The sequence below is a fragment of the Eleutherodactylus coqui genome, chromosome 7 (genome assembly GCF_035609145.1).
Source record: "Eleutherodactylus coqui strain aEleCoq1 chromosome 7, aEleCoq1.hap1, whole genome shotgun sequence".
In the NCBI taxonomy this organism is placed as follows: Eukaryota; Metazoa; Chordata; class Amphibia; order Anura; family Eleutherodactylidae; genus Eleutherodactylus; species Eleutherodactylus coqui.
The window spans coordinates 3,148,108-3,175,918 of NC_089843.1; the positions used below are offsets into that span (position 1 = coordinate 3,148,108).

General features: G+C 50.9%; 1 protein-coding gene across 5 annotated transcripts in view; it reads left to right on the forward strand.

The window, feature by feature from the left end:
* LOXL3 (lysyl oxidase like 3) overlaps nt 1-27,811 on the forward strand; it is a 114,831-nt gene that overhangs the window by 41,859 nt on the left and 45,161 nt on the right. For all 5 annotated transcript variants that reach the window (XM_066572787.1, XM_066572788.1, XM_066572789.1 and 2 more), the window contains exons 2-3: nt 17,507-17,821; nt 27,523-27,686. In XM_066572787.1, the coding sequence (XP_066428884.1) occupies nt 17,518-17,821; nt 27,523-27,686 (468 nt within the window). In that variant the 5' untranslated portion in view covers nt 17,507-17,517. The remainder of the gene's footprint in view (nt 1-17,506; nt 17,822-27,522; nt 27,687-27,811) is intronic.

Genomic DNA, 27,811 nt, shown 5'->3' on the forward strand with positions numbered 1-27,811 from the left:
GCCCTCCTCCATACGGGCTTCTTCCTCTCTCTGCTGATTCGTTGCCCTTCCCCCACCAACTCACTTTCCCAGGCTTCACTTGACTCCTCCCACTCCACCAATCACCGGGCTCTGTCCTGGGTCACATGTCTAGTTTCCACCAGTCACATAAATCCTCTCATATAGAGAGGTTGACCAACCCTGAAATTAGCTGCAAGCAGCCAATCACAAAGGGAACGGTTGCTGGGTAGATTTGATTTAACCCTATGTGCAGGGAAAAACTGGTTTTCCTTTTGAAGGGTGGCTCCTATATCCCCCCAAGGACTTGTAGTGCGGTCCCTGGGACCTATTAACCTGCTGCCCACCCTGCAGATGCCACTTGGCCCTCATAGACTGCAATGAAAGTTACATCGGAAGTGAGAGGTTTGCCATGTGACTCTCCAATAGTTGTACAACCGCCAGCTGCTTCAAAGTGACACAGCGCCACCCTGAGGGCGGACACACAGGGCTGACACACAGCGCCACCCTGAGGGCAGACACATAGTGCCACTCTGAGGGCTGACACACAGCGCCACCCTAAGGGCAGACACATAGTGCCACTCTGAGGGCGGACACACAGCGCTACCCTGAGGGCGGAGACACAGGGCTGACACACAGCGCCACCCTAGGGGCAGACACATAGTGCCACTCTGAGGTCGGACACACAGCGCCACCCTGAGGGCGGACACACAGGGCTGACACACAGCGCCACCCTGAGGGCAGACAAACAGGGCAGACACACAGCGCCACCCTGAGCGCGGACACACAGGGCGGACACACAGCGCCACCCTGAGGGCGGGCACACAGTGCCACTCTGAGGGCGGACACACAGGGCTGACACACAGCGCCACCCTGAGCGCGGACACACAGGGCGGACACACAGCGCCACCCTGAGGGCGGACACACAGCGCCACCCTGAGGGCGGGCACACAGTGCCACTCTGAGGGCGGACACACAGGGCTGACACACAGCGCCACCCTGAGCGCGGACACACAGGGCGGACACACAGCGCCACCCTGAGGGCGGACACACAGCGCCACTCTGAGGGCGGACACACAGGGCTGACACACAGCGCCACTCTGAGGGCGGACACACAGCGCCACTCTGAGGGCGGACACACAGGGCTGACACACAGCGCCACTCTGAGGGCGGACAAACAGGGCTGGAATACAGCGCCACCCTGAGGGCGGACACACAGCGAAACCCTGAGGTCGGACACACAGCGCCACCCGAGGGCTGACACACAGGGCTGACACACAGCGCCACCCTGAGGGCGGACACACAGGGCTGACACACAGCGCCACCCTGAGGGCAGACACACAGCGCCACTCTGAGGGCGGACACACAGGGCTGACACACAGCGCCACCCTAAGGGCAGACACACAGGGCTGACACACAGCGCCACCCTGAGGGCGGACACACAGCGCCACCCTGAGGGCGGAGACACAGTGCCACTCTGAGGGCGGACACACAGGGCTGACACACAGCGCCACCCTGAGGGCAGACACATAGTGCCACTCTGAGGGCGGACACACAGGGCTGACACACAGCACCACCCTAGGGGCAGACACATAGTGCCACTCTGAGGGCAGACACACAGCGCCACCCAGAGGGCGGAGACACAGTGCCACTCTGAGGGCGGACACACAGGGCTGACACACAGCGCCACCCTGAGGGCAGACACATAGTGCCACTCTGAGGGCGGACACACAGGGCTGACACACAGCACCACCCTGAGGGCGGACACACAGCGCCACTCTGAGGGCGGACAAACAGGGCTGAAATACAGCGCCATCCTGAGGGCGGACACACAGCGACACCCTGAGGTCGGAAACACAGCGCCACCCTGAGCGCAGACACACAGGGCGGACACACAGCGCCACCCTGAGCGCAGACACACAGGGCGGACACACAGCGCCACCCTGAGGGCGGACACACAGGGCTGACGCACAGCGCCACCCTGAGGATGGACACACAGCGCCACTCTGAGGGCGGACACACAGGGCAGACACACAGTGCCTCCCTGAGGGTGGCACACAGCGCCACTGTGAGGGCGGACACACATAGCTGACACAGCGCCACCCTGAGGGCGGACAAACAGGGCTGACACACAGCGCCACCCTGAGCGTGGACACACAGGGCGGACACACAGCGCCACTCTGAGGGCGGACACACAGGGCTGACACACAGCGCCACCCTGAGGATGGACACACAGCGCCACTCTGAGGGCGGACACACAGGGCAGACACACAGTGCCACTCTGAGGGCTGACACACAACGCCACTCTGAGGGCGGACACACAGGGCTGACACACAGCGCCACCCAAAGGGCAGACACACAGGGCTGACACACAGCGCCACCCTGAGGGCAGACACACAGTGCCCCTCTGAGGGCGGACACACAGGGCTGACACACAACGCCACTCTGAGGGCGGACACACAGCGCCACTCTGAGGGCGGACACACAGGGCTGACACACAGCGCTACCCTGAGGGCGGACACACAGCGCCACCCTAAGGGCAGACACACAGGGCTGAAACACAGCGCCACCCTGAGAGCGGACACACAGCGCCACTCTAAGGGCGGACACACAGGGCTGACACACAGCACCACCCTGAGGGCGGACACACAGCGCCACCCTGAGGGCGGACACACAGGGCTGACAGCACAACTCTCAGGGCGGACACACGGGGCTGACTCACAGCGCCACCCTGAGGGCGGACACACAGCGCCACCCTGAGGGCAGACACACAGGGCTGACAGCACAACTCTCAGGGCGGACACACAGGAGCTGACTCACAGCGCCACCCTGAGGGTGGGCACACAGCGCTACCCTGAGGGCGGACACACAGGGGCGACATTTTTTCCTTTTTTGCGGTCGTGAAAATCAATGCTTTTGTTTTCACTAGTGAAATTCTCGCCTATTAATGCTGCGTGCGGAAAAATTATGACCGTCCCCATCTTCCTGACGCGTCGCTGTTCTATAGGGCCGGCCTGATCTTCCTGGCATGTCGCTGTTCTATAGGGCCGGCCCGATCTTCCTGGAGCGTCGCTGTTCTATAGGGCCGGCCCGATCTTCCTGGAGCGTCGCTGTTCTATAGGGCCGGCCCGATCTTCCTGGAGTGTCGCTGTTCTATAGGGCCGGCCCGATCTTCCTGGAGTGTCGCTGTTCTATAGGGCCGGCCCGATCTTCCTGGAGTGTCGCTGTTCTATCGGGCCGGACTGATCATCCTGGAGCGTCACTGTTCTATCGGGCCGCCCGATCTTCCTGGTGTGTCGCTGTTCTATAGGGCCGCCCGATCTTCCTGGAGTGTCGCTGTTCTATAGGGCCGGCCCGATCTTCCTGGAGCATCGGTGTTCTATCGGGCCGGACTGATCATCCTGGAGCGTCACTCTTCTATTGGGCTGGCCTGATCTTCCTGGCGTGTCGCTGTTCTATAGGGCTGGCCCGATTTTCCTGACGTGTTGCTGTTCTATAGCGCTGGCCCGATCTTCCTGGTGCGTCGCTGTTCTATAGGGCCGGCCCGATCTTCCTGGTGCGTCGCTGTTCTATAGGGCCGGCCCGATCTTCCTGACGCGTTGCTGTTCTATAGCGCTGGCGCGATCTTCCTGGCGCATTGCTGTTCTATAGGGCCAGCCTGATCTTCCTGACGCGTTGCTGTTCTATAGCGCTGGCGCGATCTTCCTGGTGCGTCGCTGTTCTATAGGGCCAGCCTGATCTTCCTGGTGCGTCGCTGTTCTATAGGGCGGGCCCGATATTCCTGGAGCGTCACTGTTCTATCGGGCCGGACTGATCATCCTGGCTCGTCACTGCTCTATAGGGCCGGCCCGATCTTCCTGGCATGTCGCTGTTCTATAGGGCCGGACTGATCATCCTGGCTCGTCACTGCTCTATAGGGCCGGCCCGATCTTCCTGGCATGTCGCTGTTCTTTAGCGCTGGCGCGATCTTCCTGGCGCATTGCTGTTCTATAGAGCTGGCCCGATCTTCCTGACGTGTCGCTGTTCTATAGCGCTGGCGCGATCTTCCTGGCGCATTGCTGTTCTATAGGGCCGGCCTGATCTTCCTGGCATGTCGCTGTTCTATAGGGCCGGCCCGATCTTCCTGGTGTGTCGCTGTTCTATAGGGCCGGCCCGATCTTCCTGGCATGTCGCTGTTCTTTAGCGCTGGCGCGATCTTCCTGGCGCATTGCTGTTCTATAGAGCTGGCCCGATCTTCCTGACGTGTCGCTGTTCTATAGCGCTGGCGCGATCTTCCTGGCGCATTGCTGTTCTATAGGGCCGGCCTGATCTTCCTGGCATGTCGCTGTTCTATAGGGCCGGCCCGATCTTCCTGGTGTGTCGCTGTTCTATAGGGCCGGCCTGATCTTCCTGGCATGTCGCTGTTCTATAGGGCCGGCCCGATCTTCCTGGTGCGTTGCTGTTCTATAGGGCTGGCCCGATCTTCCTGGTGCGTCGCTGTTCTATAGGGCCGGCCCGATCTTCCTGTTGCGTTGCTGTTCTATAGGTCCGTCCCGATCTTCCTGATGCATCAGTGTTCTATAGGGCCGGACCAATCTTCCTGGCGTGTCGCTGTTCTATAGGGCCAGCCTGACCTTCCTGGTGCGTCGCTGTTCTATAGGGCCGACCTGATCTTCCTGGTGCGTCGCTGTTCTGTAGGGCCAGCCTGATTTTCCTGATGCATCGCTGTTCTATAGGGCCGGCCTGATCTTCCTGATGCATCGCTGTTCTACATAGCCGGCCCAATCTTCCTGGAGCGTCGATGTTCTATAGGTCCAGCCGGATCTTCCTGGCGCGTCGATGTTTTATAGGGCCGGCCCGATCTTCCTGGAGCGTCGCTGTTCTATAGGGCCGGCCCGATCTTGCTGACACGTCACTGTTCTATAAGGCCGGCCTGATCTTCCTGACGCGTCACTCTTCTATAGGGCTGGCCCGATCTTCCTGGAGCGTCGCTGTTCTATAAGGCCGGCCTGATCTTCCTGACGCGTCACTCTTCTATAGGGCTGGCCTGATCTTCCTGACGCGTCACTCTTCTATAGGGCCGCCCGATCTTCCTGGCGCGTCGCTGTTCTATAGGGCCGGGCCAATCTTCCTGGCACGTCACTGTTCTATAGGGCTGGACTGATCTTCCTGGTATGTTTCTGTTCTGTAGGGCCGAACCGAACATCCTGGAGCGTCGCTGTTCTATAGGGCCGGACCGATCTTCCTGGAGCGTCGCTGTTCTATAGGGCCGGACCGATCTTCCTGGTGCATCGCTGTTCTATAGGGCCGGACCGATCTTCCTGGTGCGACGCTGTTCTATAAGGCCGGACCGATCTTCCTGGTGCATCGCTGTTTTACATAGCCGGCCCAATCTTCCTGGAGCATCGTTGTTCTATAGGTCCAGCCCGATCTTCCTGGTGTGTCGCTGTTCTATAGGGCCGGCCCGATCTTGCTGACACGTCACTGTTCTATAAGGCCGGCCTGATCTTCCTGACGCGTCACTCTTCTATAGGGCCGGCCCGATCTTGCTGACACGTCACTGTTCTATAAGGCCGGCCTGATCTTCCTGACGCGTCACTCTTCTATAGGGCCGGCCTGATCTTCCTGACGCGTCACTCTTCTATAGGGCCGGCCTGATCTTCCTGACGCGTCACTCTTCTATAGGGCCGGCCTGATCTTCCTGACGCGTCACTCTTCTATAGGGCCGGCCTGATCTTCCTGACGCGTCACTCTTCTATAGGGCTGGCCTGATCTTCCTGACGCGTCACTCTTCTATAGGGCCGGACCGATCTTCCTGGTGCATCGCTGTTCTATAGGGCCGGACCGATCTTCCTGGTGCGACGCTGTTCTATAGGGCCGGACCGATCTTCCTGGTGCGACGCTGTTCTATAAGGCCGGACCGATCTTCCTGCTGCGTCACTGTTCTATAGGACTGGCCTGGTCAGTGATAGATCTCCTGGTGATTAGTGATATATCGATATATCTCCTGTGGATCAGTGATGGATCTCCTAGTGATCGGTGATGGATCTCCTAGTGATCAGTGAAGGGTCTCTCGGTGGTCAGTGATAGATCTCCTGGTGATTAGTGATATATCTCCTGTGAATCAGTAATGGATCTCTGGTGGATTGGTGATCTGGTATCACAGGAACATGTGTGAGAGCTTCCTAGGAGCCTGCAGGCCTCTGACCAGGGACTGTCCAGCCACGGAGCCGGCGCTGTTTGTTTTTCCTGGTCCTGGAGCTGCAGACGGCATGAAGCACAAGAGCCTCATTCAGCGGCTGCCGGAGAAGGAGACCATTATATCAGCGGGACTCCTGGTAGATGGAGGAGGCCTCTGCTGCCGCTGATAGCGTCCCGTATTGTGTGTTTAACCCCTTACGGACACCGCCCTAGCTTTTGCATTTTGTTTTCATTTTCAGCTTTTCCTCCCCACTTTCAAAAATCAGAACTCTTTTATTTCTCGCTGCGTTTTGTTTGCGGGACGAGTAACAAAAAACGTTAAAAACGTCCGAAGTAAAATGTGACAAATGTCTCCATCTCCCGGTGTGGCTCATACGGGTCACCGCTGCAACAAAAACAGTCTGATCCTGCCGGCACAACTTCATCTGGATAGACATTGTTTTTGCTTTACTACTTAATATCTTTAAATCTATACATTTTCTGCCGCCATCTTCTGACCGCCATAAGTTTCTGTTTATCCGGCGCCATAGCTGTGCGCGGCTCGCCTTTTTACGGGACGTCCTGTAGTTTCTATTGGTACCATTTTGGTGACTATTTGCTGCTCCTTATGACATCTTTTCTTGGAGACGCGGTGCCGGTAAACCACCATTCGGCGCTGTGTAACCCTTTCTGCCGTTCACTGCGTGGGATAAATAATGCGTCATTTTTTAGATCAGACCTTTATTATGTGGCCGGACCAAATATGTTTGGGGTTCGTTATTTAGATTTTTTTATTATGTTAGGGAAATTCAATCGTCCGTCAATATGCTGTGAGGCTCCAAATCAGAGGGGGTTATGGCGGCCGCCGTGAGAAAGCAATGGACACAGAGATCAGGACCGTGTCTAAAAGCAATCTACCTTTATTCCAAAACATCTTCCTTTATATAGTATTTTAAAGGAGGGTGGTCTATTGTCACTATGCGTACATTTCAGCCAGTCATGTGCTTTTACATAGATAGCAGTTACTCATTAAGGCTTTGTCTTTACTGGACACTGTTGTATACTGACCTTTGAACAGTGTAACAGAAGATAAGGAAGAATGTAAGTTATATATACGTTTGCTGAGTGCTATTCTCTATTTCTATTCCTGTAACAATGCAATCTGACTGTGCAAACAACATATGAATGTATAAGCGTATATCACAGATGTTCATAGGAGACAGGATGAAAAATATATGTATATATATATACGTTTTAGGCCCATAGCCTTCACAATCCCCCATTTGAAACAGTCCATCTTGAAAAGAGCCTTTGTAGTGGTACTCTCAAGGGTTCTAAGCCGCCCCTGCCGGTCTTTCTTTGTCTTCTTTGCCAGATCCCCACTGTTGTTGCTCTTTACGTATGACTGTTTCAATGATATCGTAGAGGGAGCGATTCCAGATAATTTGCTTGTCTCCGTATCCCACAGAATGTCCAGAAATTGCAAACACTCAAAAGAATGAACAAAGGAAACAGTATTAGTAATGGGTGAAACATAAAACCCATCATCTTTCCTGCTGTAGGTGACCGTCCAGTAAACATATCATACCTGTGATACTCTGTGTCTACCTGGATCTTAGTACCTATGCTGACCAACTTATCTCCCACCCATACAGTTTGTTTTTCTAATTCCATAAGGGAGAGGTTAGTAACATCCAAATGCTTTTGAAGGTGTTCAGTATCTATCATTAGTCTTACAATTCTACCCACGGATATAGTCAGATCTGACATAGGGATAGCATCTGGGTGCCAGTAATACTTTATTGCAGCTTCAGCATCTGGCAGAAAGGTGCACACCAATGTAAACCAATGTATCACCGATATGATTTGTAGACATCCAGACAATGGAGTGGTGAGATTATACATACTGGTGGTGGTGGTTTGGTTGGTAACAAAGCATATATATTGGGGGCCAACTTCTATCAGCATATGGAAAGACGCAGGTAGCACCGTCCAATCACATATGCTGACTGAAGGCTGCAGGAAACATGGCTCATATGGGGCTGTACTCCGTCCGCATACTAGGCCATCCAGTGTTTCTTCACAGTTCTCCATGCCATGGGTCTTATTTTCACTATAAATCATCATACCTGTGAACTTGGGCAACCAATATTGTAAAGCATATAGAGGCGGTCCGAACACCACAGGTAGTCCTACAAACTTACACATCAGGCTTGTGTCCTTTACATCATAAAGTCATTTCCCCAGTGCTATACTCATCAGAGCATCCTACACCATCAGCCCGGGGCCGTATCCAGGATGCTACTGGAATTACATTCTGGGGAAGGTCTCTCCACAATTCTTCATTATTTGTCATCAGATCTGATTGTGCTTTGTCCCTCTCGTGAATCATATATACAGATTGCAGGCTACATTGTGTCTAGTTTAGGAATTTACAAACAAATCATTTTGAACCCCAAAACTCAGCTTAAAAAGCGTTAATACATCCTTATTATATCCTAATGCAAGACATCGGGGGAGGAACAAGGAAGGCATGCATTGTGGCTGGACATTCACCAATTTAGGAACATCCTGTCCTCCCCCAGCCAATTCATTCTTCATCACCTCTAAATCTATAGAGTCCAGTACCCCTCCACCCGTACCAATTCCCCCTCATAGGGTATCATACCATTCTCGTCTTACTCTGGTGCAGGGCTTCATTGCCGGAAGAGAAATATTAACATGCACAATGGTTTCCTGGCTCTTTGTGGACACATTCATACAGGTATGTGGTATTCGTACCATATTATCATCGTGTACTTTCGGTCTCATATGTAACACGGTTAGTCTCCCCAGACTGTACGATTTGTTATGCTGGTAGCATTTATACATAGTACTGTATATTAATGCCACTGGCGCCTCTTATGTTCCTTTTACATTCTAGTGACTTCATTACTCTATAATAACCATATTGATGATCTAATTCAGCCATACATTCTTGATCATCAAACCTGGGCTCCAAAGCCCTCCTTATGTGTCTTTTTACGACCACCCACTCTCCGGGCTGTAGGTGATGCGTTCCCTCAAGGGAGTTAGGATCTGGAATTGAAGAAAACACCTGGTTGTGCAATACCTTCAGACGAGCACTAAGAGACATAACATAGTCAGTTAGCGCACCATACTGGGTCTGCAACTGCTGTGGGAAATACAGGCCCAGTCTGGGTGCACACCCAAACAAAATATCATATGCTGATAACCCTGTCTTTCTGCTAGGTACATATCTTACTGAGAAAAGGGCCAATGGGAGGCACTCAGTCCAGGGTTTGCCCGTTTTCTGCATTGCTTTTTGTATTTTTAATTTTTAGGGTACCATTCATCCTTTCTACTTTTCCACTACTTTGTGGATGATATGGGGTGTGAAATGCCTGGGAGATACCCAGGACAGACATGATGTGTTGCATTATTTCACCTGTAAAATGTGTACCTCTATCTGACTCAATTACCTCTGGTACCCCATACCTGCAGATTACCTTATTCATGAGCTTCTTTGCAGTTACCTGCTCGTTTACCTTTGTACCAGGGTCGGCCTCCAACCTGAAAAGACATCAACAACAACAAGCACATATTCATTCTTCCCAACACGTGGGAGCTGAATGTAGCCAAATTGCAACCTCTGAAATGGGTAGAGTGGCCCCGGCAAGTGTTTTTGTAGCAAACGTACCTTCTGTCCTGAGTTGCTTATGGCACAGATCATGCAAGACTGGACAAATGATGTAGCAGCTGCAGAGAACCCAGGAGCCACCCTTTCTCTCTCAAGCATCAGTAGCATAGCTGCCTTTGATAGGTGAGTCTTTCCATGGATCAGTTGGGCCATCATGGGGTACAGGGATCGTGGTAGGCAAGTTCTGCTGACTGTTCACCATACGCTGTCCTGTTCTGCTGCTCCCATATTAGTCCATTTATCTTTTTCTTCTTTGCTGGCTTGTGACTATAATGTCTTTAGTACATCAATGTCCAAATTTTTATCAATGTCCAAATCATAGTCTCTGACTTGTGCTGTCAGCATCTTCTTTCTTCTACGGCTTGAGGGCTGCTGCCTTTGCTGTGAAGTCTGCTAGTGCATTGCCTTTTGCTTCTGCAGTGTCGGCTTTGGTATGAGCTTTCACCTTTAGCATTGCTACTTTGTCTGGTAGGAGTAGGGCTTTCATGAGGTTCTGTACTGCTACACCATTCTTAATGGGTTGTCCTACAGAAGTTAAAAACTGTCTGGCCTTCCACACTGAGCCATAATCATGAGCTATGCCAAATGCATACCAGCAGTCAGTGTAAAGGGTTGCTGTCTTACCTTCTACCACTCTACATGCCTCAGTGAGGGCCTTCAGTTCCGCTTGTGCTGAGACATGCGGAGGCAGAATGTCTGCTTTTAGGCCATCTTGTTCTGTGACCACTGTATATCCGGTGTGGAGTCGCCCATCCTCACCCTGGGACCATCTGCAAAAAGCTCAGAATATGTATTGTCAACAGGGATTCCAGTAACTGTTTTAAAACCTGAATTTTCTTGTTGCATCAATGCTAGACAATCATGCTGATATTCTATTTCAAATAGATCCCGATCTTATTGCAAAAAATGTTAAAAAATAGCTGAACTGTAATACCTAGATCACCTATGCCTCCCCCTCCCCCATTTGAACCAGGATACTCGACTAGAAGAAGAGCAGCCGGGTTCAAGGTAGTGCACCGTTGGAAAAAGATGTTAGGAGCAGGGCACATTGCAACCTTATTTGACGAGCTAGAGACAGATGTTTAGGTTGTACTTGAGTGAGTATACTTTGGATGTCATGAGGGGTGAGAACCAGTAGAGGGTAGTCCAGGACCAACTCAGAAGACTTGTCAACCATTGCTTGTACTGCTGCCACCGCACGGACATAGGAGGGGGCTCCTCAGGCTACCGGATCCAATCTCATGGAGTAATACCCAAGTGGCCGTGGACGTCCTCCCTGTTTTTGCGTCAATACTGCCGTCGCATGACCGGCCAAGGACGGCAGTATGAGACAAGTCCCAAAAAGGTGCAGGTTTGGCAACAGAAGAAGGTACAGAAATGGCTTGAACTGCAGCCTTGCGTTCTCCTGTGAGATGTTTGGTCCCTTGAGCTAGGCAATGGCCTAGAAACACAACCTGTTGTTTACAAAGCTGTAATTTTTCCTTTGAAGCCTCGCAGCCATTTTCTGCTAAAAATTTTAGAAGAGAAATGGATACAGATTGACATGTTTTCAGATCCTCAGCACAAAGCAGAAGGTCATCAACATATTGCAACAGCACAGTCCCATCAGGTGGAGTCCAGGCCTATAAGACAGACTGGAGTGCCTGGGTGTACGTGTTTGGAGAATTCTGCGCTCCCTGTGGCAGGACGGTCCAAGCATCCTTTTTTAATTTCTTTCAGTTTAACTCAATGCCCTTTGCTGTCTGTAAAAGGGCCTGAGATTCAGACTGTCTCCCCTCTGGCCTATCGTCTATGAGTTTAGACTTCAGGGGTTTCCATAAACCTTCTACAAAGGCCATGCTAAGCACATGGTCACCCAATTCTTGTATACCCCTATACCCCAGATCTGACCAACGTTGTCGAAGGGCATAAAATTGCTCTGCACTTTCATCCTTCTCTTGTGTGACATTAGAAAGAGACAGGGAGGATTCTTTTAATTTTTCTTTTGCCCAACATTCTAGACCAATTAAAAAGATCTTATAACTTCTAAATTCTATGTTTAATTTTATCCCAATCTGTGCCACAATAGTCTTTCACATTATAGTTTATAGTTCCCACTGCCTCCCCTGTTTTCAACATAATCAGAGGACCCAGATCAGCTGATGTTGCAGAGTATGTGTCTTGTATTTGTGCTATCTGTCTAATAGGTCTGGTCATGGGGTCTGGTAATTGCTGTATGAGCGACATATGCTCTTGTGGCGTCCATGGTCTATATTGAACTTTTTGTGATGTTGCATTATATTGGCTCTTTCTGCCTTAGCCCTGTGTTACATCAGCTCCTATACCACCCTTCGCTCCCTGCATCTCCTCCTTGTCCTCTTCTCCATGCTTCCACTCACTAGCCTTGGATCTAGTGAGCATAGGCATAACCGGTTTGTGCCGAGGAGCTCCGCAAGCAGGGCAGCTCTCTCTCCAATCCGGGTTTTGATGTCCACAATGCCAGCAGGTCCATCCCTCCGGTCCAATATTTGACTTTGAAGTGGATGGCTTGGCATAGATTGGGGGGGAGCAGACGGTCGGAATTGAGATGAAGGAGGTGGAAGGGGGAACTGACCTGGCAATGGGGGAGCATAATATACCTGTGCTTTGAATTCTTTTCTCATTTCATTTTCAGGCATCAAACAGTATATATTTCATATAATACAACATACGGGCCCGTCCTGTGCAGCCAAATATAACCAATTCTCAATTCACATTTCTTTGCAGAGACAAGTAGGCTTCTACAGCACAGTACCTCCCCCCCCCCCCCCGCCCCCCCCCCCCCCCCACACACACACACACACACACACACACACCCTTTGGAATTTAACTTATCTCCTATAGCACACAGAAACTTCTCCAGACAAATAGTAGAACTGTATAACAGGTCCCACTGCCTATAACCATCTTCTATTATGTGCAAATAGCCTGGGCTGTGGGTCTATTTAGACTTAACCTAGAGTGTAATACACTTGCCCCCACCTTACAAAACTGCAAATTCACACTCACTGGGGTTTTATTCATTCCTATACGGACTGATAAGTTTATCATGTGAAGTAGAAACTGGGATTGTATTTACTGTACATAGGACTGCCAACAGCGGACAAAACACATATATAAGAAAAACTCTTATGTACCGCGGTTTTTCCATGTTTTGTCCAGTATCGGTTATCCAACAACAAACACAATACAACTTCTGCCCATGTCCACCCACATACTTAGATTCACCACTTCAGGTAGCAACTATTATCACTGTTAAACCTTCTTCTATGTCTTTACTTGCATTTTTCCAACTATTCAAACATTTCCTGTAGTCCATTATCTTTTACCCATCCAGCATGACTTTCTGCAAATCTATCCCAATGCTGGGGTCTAATACTCCTGTTCCTTCATATCCTACGTGTGTTAACCATTTATCACATCCTCTACTTATTGCATCCATGCCTTCTTTGTTTCACTTTTTTCCCTGCAGTCTTCCACACCTTATCCCCTCTACCAGCAGTATTGCCAATGGCCGGCGTCTTATGTATACCAAGAGGCCTATTATTTTTATTCTTTCACACATATAAAACAATCCCCTGGCCGTTGAAATATACAAACGGAACCGCAGGGGGCCCTGTCCATAATCGTGGCCTTATTAGGGACTCCTTACAGCGTCACTGATTGGGTTCCTGGTAACACGGGACACAAAGATTTATGTTTGCACCCCGGAGGTCAGGTTCCGTAGATCAGGTCAGCTCCTCTCAATCACTCACTCATGCATAAACAGGCACACATAAAGACAAAAACCTTTACATGTCAGTTCATTCTTTAAAGTGGCAGTACTTCCTCACCCTGCTTATTTCCCCTCGTTTCTACTACTTCTCTTACCTATTAGAGGCTCCCATGAGGTATTTTTATCCCCTAAATACTTTAGGCTTCCCTGGTACAACTTATACCATGCCTTCCAGAGATCGGCAAGAGGGTTTCATATTCTGTAAACTGATAGATTGTGGCAAGATAAAGCCTTACCTTACTGCACAGTTTTGTCAATCCGTGGTTCCGAGTGGCTCCTTATCCCATCTGGGTCCGGGGGGGTTAGAGGTGTAAGTGGTCCTCTTGTTCCTCCAAGCCCCACGTATCTTGGGCGCCAATTAATGTTAGGGAAATTCAATCATTCCGTCAATATGCAGTGAGGCTCCAAATCAGAGGTGGTTATGGCGGCCGCCGTGAGAAAGCAATGGACACAGATCAGGACCGTGTCTAAAAGCAATCTACCTTTATTCCAAAACATCTTCCTTCATATAGTATTTTAAAGGAGGGTGGTCTATTGTCACTATGCGTACATTTCAGCCAGTCATGTGCTTTTACATACATAGCAGTTAATCATTAAGGCATTGTCTTTACTGGACACTGTTGTATACTGACCTTTGAACAATGTAACAGAAGATAAGGAAGAATGTAAGTTATATATACGTTTGCTGAGTGCTATTCTCTATTTCTATTCCTGTAACAATCCAATCTGACTGTGCAAACAACATATGAATGTATAAGCGTATATCACAGATGTTCATAGGAGACGGGATGAAAAATATATGTATATGTATAAGTTTTAGGCTCATAGCCTTCAGAAGCGTATATCACAGATGTTCATAGGAGACAGGATGTTATATATATATATATATATATATATATATGTATAAGTTTTAGGCTCATAGCCTTCACAATTATGACTGCGGGAAAAAGGTTTTTGAAGTTTTAGTATTCCTTATTTTTTTTCTAAAAAGATAACACTTTTGTCACTTTCCGTAGGGGATTTGAACTTGTTTTATTGCTTATACCATATACTGCGATACTCCAATATTGCAGTATATATTATTTCTGCCAGCATTCTCTGAGAAAAAGGCTACAGGCCCATCATAATAGGCAGTAATAAAAGGGAATACGTCGCCTACCTTTCGTCCTATGAGCTAAGCTTATGGATTGAAAATAGGTGAGCCGTAGAGGCAGGCAATGTACGTTTTATACTTACCTCCTCCGTCGTTCCCCTGGTGTCAGCGCTGGATGCTGCCATTGAATGTCTTGAGCGATGCTGCTACGTAGGTGCGCCTTCCCCATCATTCCCATGGTGTCAGCGCTGGATGCTGCCCTTAATTAATCCGCCCATTCTAGTTTTATAGTGGACAGACTGCTTAGCAGCGCTGCTCACTGCACAGAGCCGCAGCGGTTTCCAGCGCACACACTGGGGGAACGACAGCGGAGGTAAGTATAACACATCCCCGAAACTCCATGGTGGTCTCGGGCAATGAAGCATTAATGCCAGCGCTCCTGGTGGTCTAGAAGCCTGAAGGGGTTAATGCCAGTATCTCTGGTGCATCAGGACAATGAATGGATCATTGTCTGTAATACTTAGTGGCTTAAGCCCATGAATGGTTTTAAAGGGTTGTCCAGAAAAACAAAATTCTGATGCACATGGCACAACATGGTGTGCAAACATAAAAATGGGCATAGTCACTTCACCACTCTCATTTTGACAGTCCTTCACTGCTGCAATGACATCCTGATATGGACATGGCTGCAGCATTCTTATGTCCCTGCATCTGATGTTAGTGCTTGTATCTCTGGTGGTCTAGGGTAGGGAAAGAGATAGTGCTTGCATCCCTGGTATTTCAGAGCAATGAAGAGGAGGTGGAGCAGTGAAGAAGTGAAGTGTCTTTGGTGATATACTGCAGTGAAGGGGTTAGCATCTGCATCCCATGTGGTCCAGGGCAGGGAAGGGCTTAGTGTCTATCCCTTTTGGCCTAGAGTGGTAAAGGGGTTGGTGTCTATCCCTGGTGGTCTAGACTGGTGAAGGGGTTAGTGTTTCTATCCCTGGTAGTTTAAAGCGGTGAAGGGTTTAGTATTTCTATTCCTGGTGGTCTAGAGCGGTAAAGGGATTAGTGTCTTTCCCTGATGATCTAGAGTGGTGAAGGGGTTAGTGTTTCTATCCCTGGTGATTTAGAGTGGCGAAGGGTTTAGTATTTCTATCCCTGGTGGTCTAGAGCGGTAAAGGGGTTAGTGTATATCCCTGATGGTCTAGAGCGGTGAAGGGGTTAGTGTCTATCCCTGGTGGTCAAAAGCAGTAAAGGGGTTAGTGTTTCTATCCCTGGTGGTCTAGAGTGGTGAAGGGGTTAATGTCTATTCCTGGTGGTCTAGAGCGGTGAATTGGTTAGTGTTTCTCTACCTGGTGGTCTACAGCGGTGAAGGGATTAGTTTGAAGGGATTATTCCTGGTGGTGAATGGATTATTCCTGGTGGTCTAGAGCAGTGAATGGGTTAGTGTCTATTCCTGGTGGTCTACTGCGATGAAGGGGTTATTGTTTCAATCCCTGGTAGTCTAGAGCAGTGAAGGGGTTAGTGTTTCTATCCCTGGTGGTCTAGAGCAGTGAAGGGGTTAGTGTCTATTCCTGGTGGTCTAGAGCGGTGAAGGGGTTAGTGTTTCTATCCCTGGTGCTCTACAGCAGTGAAGGGTTTAGTGTTTCTATCCCTGGTGGTCTAGAGTGGTGAAGGGGTTAGTGTCTATCCCTGGTGGTCTAGAGTGGTGAAGGGGTTAGTGTTTCTATTCCTGGTGGTCTAGAGTGGTGAAGAGGTTAGTGTCTTTTCCTGGTGGTCTAGGGCAGTGAATAGGTTAGTGTCTATTCCTAGTGGTCTTGAGCAGTGAAGGAGTTAGTGTTCCTATCCCTGGTTGTCTAGAGCAGTGAAGGGGTTAGTGTTTCTATCCCTGGTGGTCTAGACCAGTGAAGGGGTTAGTGTCTATTCCTGGTGGTCTAGCGCGATGAAGGGGTTAGTGTTTCTATCCCTGGTGGTCTACAGCAGTGAAGGGTTTAGTGTTTCTCTCTCTGGTGGTTTAGAGTGGTGAAGGGGTTAGTGTCTATCCCTGGTGGTCCAGAGTGGTGAAGAGGTTAGTGTCTATTACTGGGTGTCTAGAGCAGTGAAGGGGTTAGTGTTTCTATCTCTGGTGGTCTAGAGTGGTGAAGGGGTTAGTGTCTTTTCCTGGTGGTCTAGAGCAGTGAATAGGTTAGTGTCTATTCCTAGTGGTCTAGAGCAGTGAAGGGGTTAGTGTTCCTATACCTGGTGGTCTACAGCAGTGAAGGGGTTAGTGTTTCTATCCGTGGTGGTCTAGACCAGTGAAGGGGTTAGTGTCTATTCCTGGTGGTCTGGAGCAGTGAAGGGGTTAGTGTCTATTCCTGGTGGTCTAGAGCAGTGAATGGGTTAGTGTCTATTCCTGGTGGTCTAGAGCAGTGAAGGGATTAGTGTCTATCCCTGGTGGTCTAGAGCGGTGAAGGGGTAAGTGTTTCCATCTCTGGTAGTTTAGGGTAGTAAATGAATTAGGACAAATAGAATTCTCATTACAGAAAAATAACTTGGGCCATCAGGTCCCCTCCCTATGTGAATGCCATCACTCGACCCATCTGATATCCGTTAATATTCCTCGACAGGTCCATTTCTCCTCCTGAACTTTGTATTTTCTCAGAAATCTCTTGGAGGAGCCATTCAGAAGACTTGGGCTGCAAGCAGCGGCATTCTCTGGCTGCCGTCGTCCGCTTGATTCTGTATGATGATGGTTTGGCATCATCCACTCCGATAAGTAACATCTCTGTTTTTGTGTTTTCAGGGTCACGCATCATGGTGCATCTAGCTGCCAGTCTGTGGGTGTTCTGCACACTATCTGCCGTAGTCCCAGGATGGACTCAGCAAACCCCCCAGCCCACCAGCCGCTCCCCAGGGCAGAGCAGCAGCTTGAAGTTCCGCCTGGCCGGATACCCTCGAAAACACAATGAGGGTCGGATAGAAGTCTTCTACAACCACGAATGGGGCACCATCTGTGATGACGACTTTACAATGGAGAATGCTCACATCTTGTGCCGTCACCTGGGATTTACTGAGGCAACTGGGTGGACGCACAGCGCCAAGTATGGGAAAGGCATAGGTGAGTTCCTGTCCCGCTGGCTGTACTCCAGTCTAGGGCTCTATCCCAAGAACTTACAGGAGGCATCACCTCCACCCCCACCACATGCACTTTACTATTGATGACCCATCCTGCTTGTAGGCGCAGCTTCCATTGAATCCAGTGCAATACCAACTTGGCCGCTACAATGGGGTTAGAGTTGTCTGCTTCTAGCTCTGATCTGCTGACAGTGGACCCGGTGAATAATCAATCAGTGGGGATTTCGAGTGGCAGACCCTCACCAATCCACTATTGTGACCTATCTGGGGGATTGGTCATCACTAGTAAATAATACTGAGGGCCAGACTCAGTATATATGTCCTAAGGAAATGTAAAGACCCCCATATACAGCAGTGTGTAGCTGTGTCGTGGGACCAAATGACTCTCTTATGTATATGGGGCAGTTCATCTTTTCCCATTACGGATGATGTTCTGAGGAAAAAAAGGATCGGGGATGTAGAATTTCACTGCCGGTCCTTTTTGTACCCCAGCAGATAAGCCACCCCAGAGCTGTCTGGCAGTGGCTTACCTCCCTAAACATGTGAAGACTCCACTGAGCCTAACATAGAATAGTAAAGTTGGAAGGGACCCCCAGAGTCATCGTGTCCACCAGGGTCATTGGGTCCTCTAAAGTCATCAGGTCCTCCAGGGTCATCGGGACCTGTAGTGTCCCAGAACCCCATCCTGGTCCCCTTTATAAATGTCATACACGTTTGTCCTATGTAGATGCACTGTGCAAAGCTTGTTCTTCAAAAACCGGTGTGTGTATTCAACAGCTGCGGCACTTGAGAGGTTAACTTTAATAAAATCATAGTCTGCCTGTAAATGTATCAGCCTGTCATGTCATGTGGTACAAGTGAGGTTATAAATAGGCGTGATTGAGAGAGGGGAAAGAAGTTCCATCTTCAGTCTTAGTCTTCCATCTTGGCTACCACCTAACACAGAGCCACATGGGAGCACCTTCAGCTTCCTTGTGGTGAAGATGGAAGACGAGGAGACAGGAGCAACTGTATTGTGGATGTGATTGGAGTGAGCCCCAAGAGAGACAGAGCAATTGTAAGTAATCACTTCTTCAGACAAGGCCAGTGCAGAGGTACTGCCTCTCTAATTGTATTATTTTCCTATGTGTCCATCCAGAGCCAGGATCCCCGTGTAGAGGTACACCCTTTAACTGTCACACCCACGCATCTCTGAGTCAGGGTGGAGGTACTGCAAGAAAATAGTCTTTATCACGTTTGAAAGTCATTTGCCTGTACTGTAATGTCTTAAAGTGTACTGCCTTGTGTAGTCTGTTCAAGTTTTCAAGTAAAAGTTTATGCCGGGCCCTAACCATTCCGGGGGACCCGAGGTACACAGAGACTGTCTCTGTCTGTGTTTATTTCCTGCTGAGGATGATTCTGGTGTGTAGGAACAGTGGCGTCACCCGTGACAACTACAACTCCCATTACCCTGTGTATTGGTATTCCCTATCCTGGGGGTGTCTATGGTGGCCTGCAGTGATACTCTGGCTTTGACTGCATGTATCCCTCTGGGCAAGGAGGTTGGTAAGTGCCGCTGTGACAAGCCATCACTTGGGGTCTCCCTATGGGATGCTGCAGTCCAACCCCCTGCTCAGTGCAGGATCACTAAATCATCCCAGACAGATGTCTGTCAAGCCTTTGAAGACTCCCATTGAAGGAGAACTCTCCACCTCCAGTGGTAACCTGTTCCACTCATTGATCCCCTCACTGTCTAATATCTAATCTGTGTCTCCTCCCTTTGTTTCATCCCATTGCTTCTAGTCTTTCCTTGTGCAGATGAGAATAGGGCTGATCCCTCTGCACTGTGACGGCCCTTCAGATATTTGTAGACCGCTATTAAGTCTCCTCTCAGCCTTCTCTTCTGCTAAACATTCCCAGATCCTTTACCCGTTCCTCATAGGACATGATCTGCAGACCTCTCACCATCTTGGTAACTCTTCTCTGAACTTGCTCCAGTTTGTCGATGTCTTGTATAAAGTGGGGTCCCCAGAACTGGACCCAGTATTCCAGATGAGGTCTGACTAAGGAAGAGTAGAGGGGAATAATGACCATGATCTAGACTCTATGCTTCTCTTACATCCCAGAATTATGTTTGCCTTTTTGGCTGCTGCATCACATTGTTGACTCATGTTCAGTCTATGATCTATTAGTATACCCAAGTCTTTTTCACATGTGCTGCTGCTTAGCCCAATTCCTCCCATTCTGTATGCGCTTTCTTCATTTTTCTTCCCCAGATGTAGGACTTTGCATTTCTCCTTGTTAAATACCATTCTGTTAGTCGCCGACCACTGTACAAGCTTTTCTAGATCTTTTTGAATCCTCTCTCTTCTCTAGTGTTCGCTATCCCTCCTAGCTTTGTGTTGTCGGCACATTTGCTCAGTTTCCCACAATTCCCTCCTCCAGATCCTTTATAACAATGTTGACCAACAATGAGCCTTGGACAGAGCCTTGTGGTATCCCACTTGATACATTCTTCCACTTGGAAGTGCAGCCATTTATGACCATTCTTTGAGTACATTGGGTTGTGTTGGGAGTTGTCATAAAAATGATCGTTGCACCGACAGATGTTGTGTGGACACTTTAACCCCTTATTGCCCCAGGAGGTAAATGTACGTTTATATTTCACATTATGGCTTTCTAAAAGTGGAGATGAAATTCTCCCAAAAATCATTACGTCCTAAGGTCCAAAATAGGCCTCGTCACTAAGGGGTTAAAAAAATTTATCTTTTTTAGAGATGAGCGAGCACCCAAATGCTCGGGTCCGCGTTGTCCCAGTCCAGCTTTTCGTAAAATTCAAGAGCTCTACTCCAGTAACGAAGCCCATTGACTACAATGGGAGACTCAAGCATTTTTGTATGTGGGACGCCGGGTCCCAAGCTTTCTTTTTTTTTTCTTGGTTCGTGTATTTTCTCTCTCTCTCTCTCTCCCCTACTAGATAAAAAATTTGCAAATGATGCGCACTGCGGCGGGGAGGGGCCAAAACAGGCACGTCACAGCGGGGAGGAGCCAAAAACTGGGGTGGGGTCGAACACGACTTGATGCTCGTTCGAGTAACGAGCACCAGCGAGTACACTAATACTCGAGCATCGGCAGAGTACGTTCGCTCAACTCTAATCTTTTTTTTTTAAAGTATACATTAGTGTATGTTTGCATCCATTTTTACAAAAAGTCTACGTTTTCATGGAGAAGAGGAGAATCTTCAAGTTTCTGGATCTTCCTTTGTTAGTTTTAATAATGCACACAATTTCCAGAGGGTGTGACTGATTGGGCAGCATACAATCCATCGGGCCATAGGAGAACATAAAGTGTAACCTGAATGAACGGCACCCCTGTGAAGCGCAGCCCAATGTATACCCTGCGCTCATCGATGCTTGTCTATGCTTTCCTATAAACTCTATGTATACGAGACGGGATCTGTTTTTATACTTGTAACAGCATATAGCGTACACACTTCACTCCATTGATCTAAAGGTCACTGCTCTCTCCTGGTTCTGCTCCTACCTATCCGACCGCTCCTTCAGTGTCTGCTTTGCGCGCTTTACCTCCCCTCCTCTTTCCTTTGCTGTTGGGGTTCCCCAGGGCTCGGTCCTCGGCCGCCTCCCCTCCACTTTACTTTGCTACCCGTCAAATATAGAATCCAATTCACACTCACCACCTTCATGCATAAAGCCCTCCAGAGCACCACGCCGCCCTATATTGTATTCCTCATCCACAGCGCCGCCCTACACTGTATCCCTCATCCACAGGACCGCCCTACATTGTATCCCTCATCCACAGCGCTGCCCCGCCCTACATTGTATCCCTCATCCACAGCACTGCCCTACATTGTATCCCTCATCCACAGCACCGCACCGCCCTACATTGTATCCCTCATTCACAGCACCACCCTACATTGTATCCCTCATCCACAGCACTGCACCGACCTACATTGTATCCCTCATCCACAGCCCTGCGCCACCCTACATTGTATCCCTCATCCACAGCGCCGAGCCACCCTACATTGTATCCCTCATCCACAGCCCCACCCTACATTGTATCCCTCATCCAGAGCACCGCACCGCCCTACATTGTATCCCTCCTCCACAGCACCACGCTGCCCTACATTGTATCCCTCATCCACAGCACCGCCCTACATTGTATCCCTCATCCACGGCACCGTCCTACATTGTATTCCTCATCCATAGCACCGCCCTACATTGCACACCTCATCCACAGCACCGCCCTACATTGTATCCCTCATCCACAGCACCGTGCCGCCCTACATTGTATCCCTCATCCACAGCGCCGCCCTACATTGCATCCCTCTTCCACAGCACCGCACCACCCTACATTCTGTCCCTCATCCACAGCACCTCACCACCACACATTGTATCTCTCATCCACAGCACCGCACCGCCCTACATTGTATTCCTCATCCACAGCACAGCCCCACCCTACATTGTATCCCTCATCCACAGCCCTGCGCCACCCTACATTGTATCCCTCACCCACAGCACCGCACTGCCCTACATTGTATTCCTCATCCACAGCACAGGGCAACCCTACATTGTATCCCTCATCCACAGCCCTGCGCCACCCTACATTGTATCCCTCATCCACAGCTCCGCGCTGCCCTACATTGTATCCCTCACCCACAGCACCGCCCTACATTGTATCCCTCATCCACAGCACTGCGCCGCCCTACATTGTATCCTGCACCACAGCACTGCACCGCCCTACATTGTATCCCTCATGCACAGCCCTGAGCCACCCTACATTGTATCCCTCACCCACAGCACCGCGCCGCCCTACATTGTATCCCTCATCCACAGCCCCATCCTACATTGTATCCCTCATCCACAGCCCCATCCTCCATTGTATCCCTCATCCACAGCACCACACCGCCCTACATTGTATCCCTCCTCCACAGCACCACGCTGCCCTACATTGTATACCTCATCCACAGCACCGCGCTGCCCATTGTATCCCTCATCCACAGCACCGCCCTACATTGTATCCCTCATCCACAGCACAGCGCTCCACCCTACATTGTATCCCTCATCCACAGCACCGTGCCGCCCTACATTGTATCCCTCATCCACAGCGCCGCCCTACATTGTATCCCTCTTCCACAGCACCGCACCACCCTACATTGTATCCCTCATCCACAGCACCGCGCCGCCCTACATTGTATCCCTCATCCACAGCACCACACCACCCTACATTGTATCCCTCATCCACAGCCCTGCGCCACCCTACATTGTATCCCTCATCCACAGCACCACACCACCCTACATTGTATCCCTCATCCACAGCACCGCACCACCCTACATTGTATCCGTCATCCACAGCGCAGCTCCACCCTACATTGTATCCCTCATCCACAGCACCGCGCTGCCCTACATTGTATCCCTCATCCACATCACCACCCTGCCCTACATTGTATCCCTCATCCACAGCACTGCGCCACCCTACATTGTATCCCTCACCCACAGCACTGCGCCGCCCTACATTGTATCCTGCACCACAGCACTGCACCGCCCTACATTGTATCCCTCATCCACAGTCCTGCGCCACCCTACATTGTATCCCTCACCCACAGCACCGCGCCACCCTACATTGTATCCCTCATCCACAGCGCAGCTCCACCCTACATTGTATCCCTCATCCACAGCCCCACCCTACATTGTATCCCTCATCCACAGCCCCACCCTACATTGTATCCCTCATCCACAGCACCGCACCGCCCTACATTGTATCCCTCCTCCACAGCACCACGCTGCCCTACATTGTATCCCTCATCCACAGCACCGCCCTACATTGTATCCCTCATCCACAGCACCGCCCTACATTGTATCCCTCATCCACAGCACCGCCCTACATTGTATCCCTCATCCACAGCACCGCGCTGCCCTACATTGTATCCCTCATCCACAGCACCGCACCACTCTACATTGTATCCCTCCTCCACAGCACCGCGCCGCCCTACATTGTATCCCTCATCCACAGCACTGCCCCGCCCGACATTGTATCCCTCATCCACAGCACTTCCCCGACCTACATTGTATTCCTCATCCACAGCACCGCCCTACATTGTATCCCTCATCCACAGCACAGCGCTCCACCCTACATTGTATCCCTCATCCACAGCACCGCGCTGCCCTACATTGTATCCCTCATCCACAGCACAGCGCTCCACCCTACATTGTATCCCTCATCCACAGCACCGCACCAACCTACATTGTATCCCTCATCCACAGCACAGCGCTCCACCCTACATTCTATCCCTCATCCACAGCACCGCACCACCCTACATTGTATCCCTCATCCACAGCACAGCTCCACCCTACATTGTATCCCTCATCCACAGCACCGCGCTGCCCTACATTGTATCCCTCATCCACAGCACAGCGCTCCACCCTACATTGTATCCCTCATCCACAGCACCGCACCACCCTACATTGTATCCCTCATCCACAGCACAGCTCCACCCTACATTGTATCCCTCATCCACAGCACCGCGCCGCTCTACATTGTATCCCTCATCCACAGCACTTCCCCGCCCTACATTGTATCGCTCATCCACAGCACCGCCCTACATTGTATCCCTCATCCACAGCACAGCGCTCCACCCTACATTGTATCCCTCATCCACAGGACCGCACTACCCTACATTGTATCCCTCATCCACAGCACTGTGCTGACCTACATTGTATCCCTCATCCACAGCACCGTCCTACATTGTTTCCCTCATCCACAGCCCTGCGCCACCCTACATTGTATCCCTCACCCACAGCACTGCGCCGCCCTACATTGTATCCTGCACCACAGCACTGCACCGCCCTACATTGTATCCCTCATCCACAGCCCTGCGCCACCCCACATTGTATCCCTCACCCACAGCACCGCGCCGCCCTACATTGTATCCCTCATCCACAGCGCAGCTCCACCCTACATTGTATCCCTCATCCACAGCCCCACCCTACATTGTATCCCTCATCCACAGCCCCACCCTACATTGTATCCCTCATCCACAGCACTGCACTGCCCTACATTGTATCCCTCCTCCACAGCACCACACTGCCCTACATTGTATCCCTCATCCACAGCACCGCCCTACATTGTATCCCTCATCCACAGCACCGCCCTACATTGTATCCCTCATCCACAGCACCGCCCTACATTGTATCCCTCATCCACAGCACCGCGCTGCCCTACATTGTATCCCTCATCCACAGCACCGCACCACCCTACATTGTATCCCTCATCCACAGCACCGCACCACCCTACATTGTATCCCTCCTCCACAGCACCGCGCCGCCCTACATTGTATCCCTCATCCACAGCACTGCCCCGCCCTACATTGTATCCCTCATCCACAGCACCGCGCCCCCCCTACATTGTATCCCTCATCCACAGCACCGCGCCCCCCCTACATTGTATCCCTCATCCACAGCACTGCCCCGCCCTACATTGTATCCCTCATCCACAGCACCACGCCGCTCTACATTGTATCCCTCATCCACAGCACTTCCCCGCCCTACATTGTATACCTCATCCACAGCATCGCCCTACATTGTATCCCTCATCCACAGCACAGCTCCACCCTACATTGTATCCCTCATCCACAGCACCGCACCGTCCTACATTGTATCCCTCATCCACAGGACCGCGGCACTCTACATTGTATCCCTCATCCACAGCACCGCGGCACCCTACATTGTATCTCTCATCCACAGCACCGCGCCGCCCTACATTGTATCCCTCATCCACAGGACCGCACCACTCTACATTGTATCCCTCATCCACAGCACCGCGCTGCCCTACATTGTATCCCTCATCCACAGCACAGCGCCGCCCTACATTGTATTCCTCATCCACAGCACAGCTTCACCTTACATTGTATCCCTCATCCACAGCACCGCACCACCCTACATTGTATCCCTCATCCACAGCACGGCGCCGCCCTACATTGTATCCCTCATCCACAGCACCGCGCCGCCCTACATTGTATCCCTCATCCACAGCACCGCGCCGCCCTACATTGTACCCCTCATCCATAGCACCGCACCACCCTACATTGTATCCCTCATCCACAGCACGGCGCCGCCCTACATTGTATCCCTCATCCACAGCACCGCGCCGCCCTACATTGTATCCCTCATCCACAGCACCGCGCCGCCCTACATTGTATCCCTCATCCACAGCACCGCACCGCCCTACATTGTATCCCTCCCCCACAGCACCGCTCTACATTGTATCCCTCATCCACAGCACCGCCCTACATTGTATCCCTCATCCACAGCGCCGCCCTACATTGTATCCCTCATCCACAGCACAGCGCCCCCCTACATTGTATCCCTCATCCACAGCGCCCCCTACATTGTATCCCTCATCCACAGCACAGCGCCCCCCTACATTGTATCCCTCATCCACAGCGCCCTCCTACATTGTACCCCTCATCCATAGCACCGCACCACCCTACATTGTATCCCTCATCCACAGCACCGCGCCGCCCTACATTGTATCCCTCATCCACAGCACCGCGCCGCCCTACATTGTATCCCTCATCCACAGCACCGCACCGCCCTACATTGTATCCCTCCCCCACAGCACCGCTCTACATTGTATCCCTCATCCACAGCACCGCCCTACATTGTATCCCTCATCCACAGCGCCGCCCTACATTGTATCCCTCATCCACAGCACAGCGCCCCCCTACATTGTATCCCTCATCCACAGCGCCCCCTACATTGTATCCCTCATCCACAGCACAGCGCCCCCCTACATTGTATCCCTCATCCACAGCGCCCTCCTACATTGTACCCCTCATCCATAGCACCGCACCACCCTACATTGTATCCCTCATCCACAGCACGGCGCCGCCCTACATTGTATCCCTCATCCACAGCACCGCGCCGCCCTACATTGTATCCCTCATCCACAGCACCGCGCCGCCCTACATTGTATCCCTCATCCACAGCACCGCACCGCCCTACATTGTATCCCTCCCCCACAGCACCGCTCTACATTGTATCCCTCATCCACAGCACCGCCCTACATTGTATCCCTCATCCACAGCGCCGCCCTACATTGTATCCCTCATCCACAGCACAGCGCTCCACCCTACATTGTATCCCTCATCCACAGCACCGCGCCGCCCTACATTGTATCCCTCATCCACAGCACCGCACCGCCCTACATTGTATCCCTCCCCCACAGCACCGCTCTACATTGTATCCCTCATCCACAGCACCGCCCTACATTGTATCCCTCATCCACAGCACAGCGCTCCACCCTATATTGTATCCCTCATCCACAGCACAGCGCCCCCCTACATTGTATCCCTCATCCACAGCGCCCCTTACATTGCCTCCCTCTTCTTAATCCACACCCAGCACGGGCCCTTCGCTCCGCTAACGAAATCAGACTGAGTGCTCCTTTAATTCGTACCCCCCTTCCCCATTATCTATAGTGTGTAAGCTTGCTGGAGCCCCGCACCCCTACTGTCTCCGTCAGCTGATTACTATGTAACCGCGCTCTTTATTTCCCCTGTTCTGTCAGCGCTGCGGAATATATTGGCGCGGTATAAATAAGGATTATTACACACATAATGGCTTCCTGTCTCCTCCGTAGTGAGGATATTGGGAGTTGTAGTATCGGACTCCTTTTGGTTTCCTACAGGTCGTATCTGGCTGGATAATATGATCTGCTCAGGCAGTGAGAAGAGCATCACAGACTGCAAGTCCCGGGGCTGGGGCAACAGCGACTGCACCCACGAGGAGGACGCCGGGGTGGTGTGTAAGGACGAGCGGCTTCCCGGTTATGTGGAGCCCAACACCATAGAGGTAATGAGGAGCGGACCAGGACCTGGGAGGGAAGAAATGATAGAGGGCAGTAGAGAGTATCCTCCATCCTAGAGACAGTCTCTCCCTGTGATGGCTGATACCAGAGAGTAATAGACTATATACTT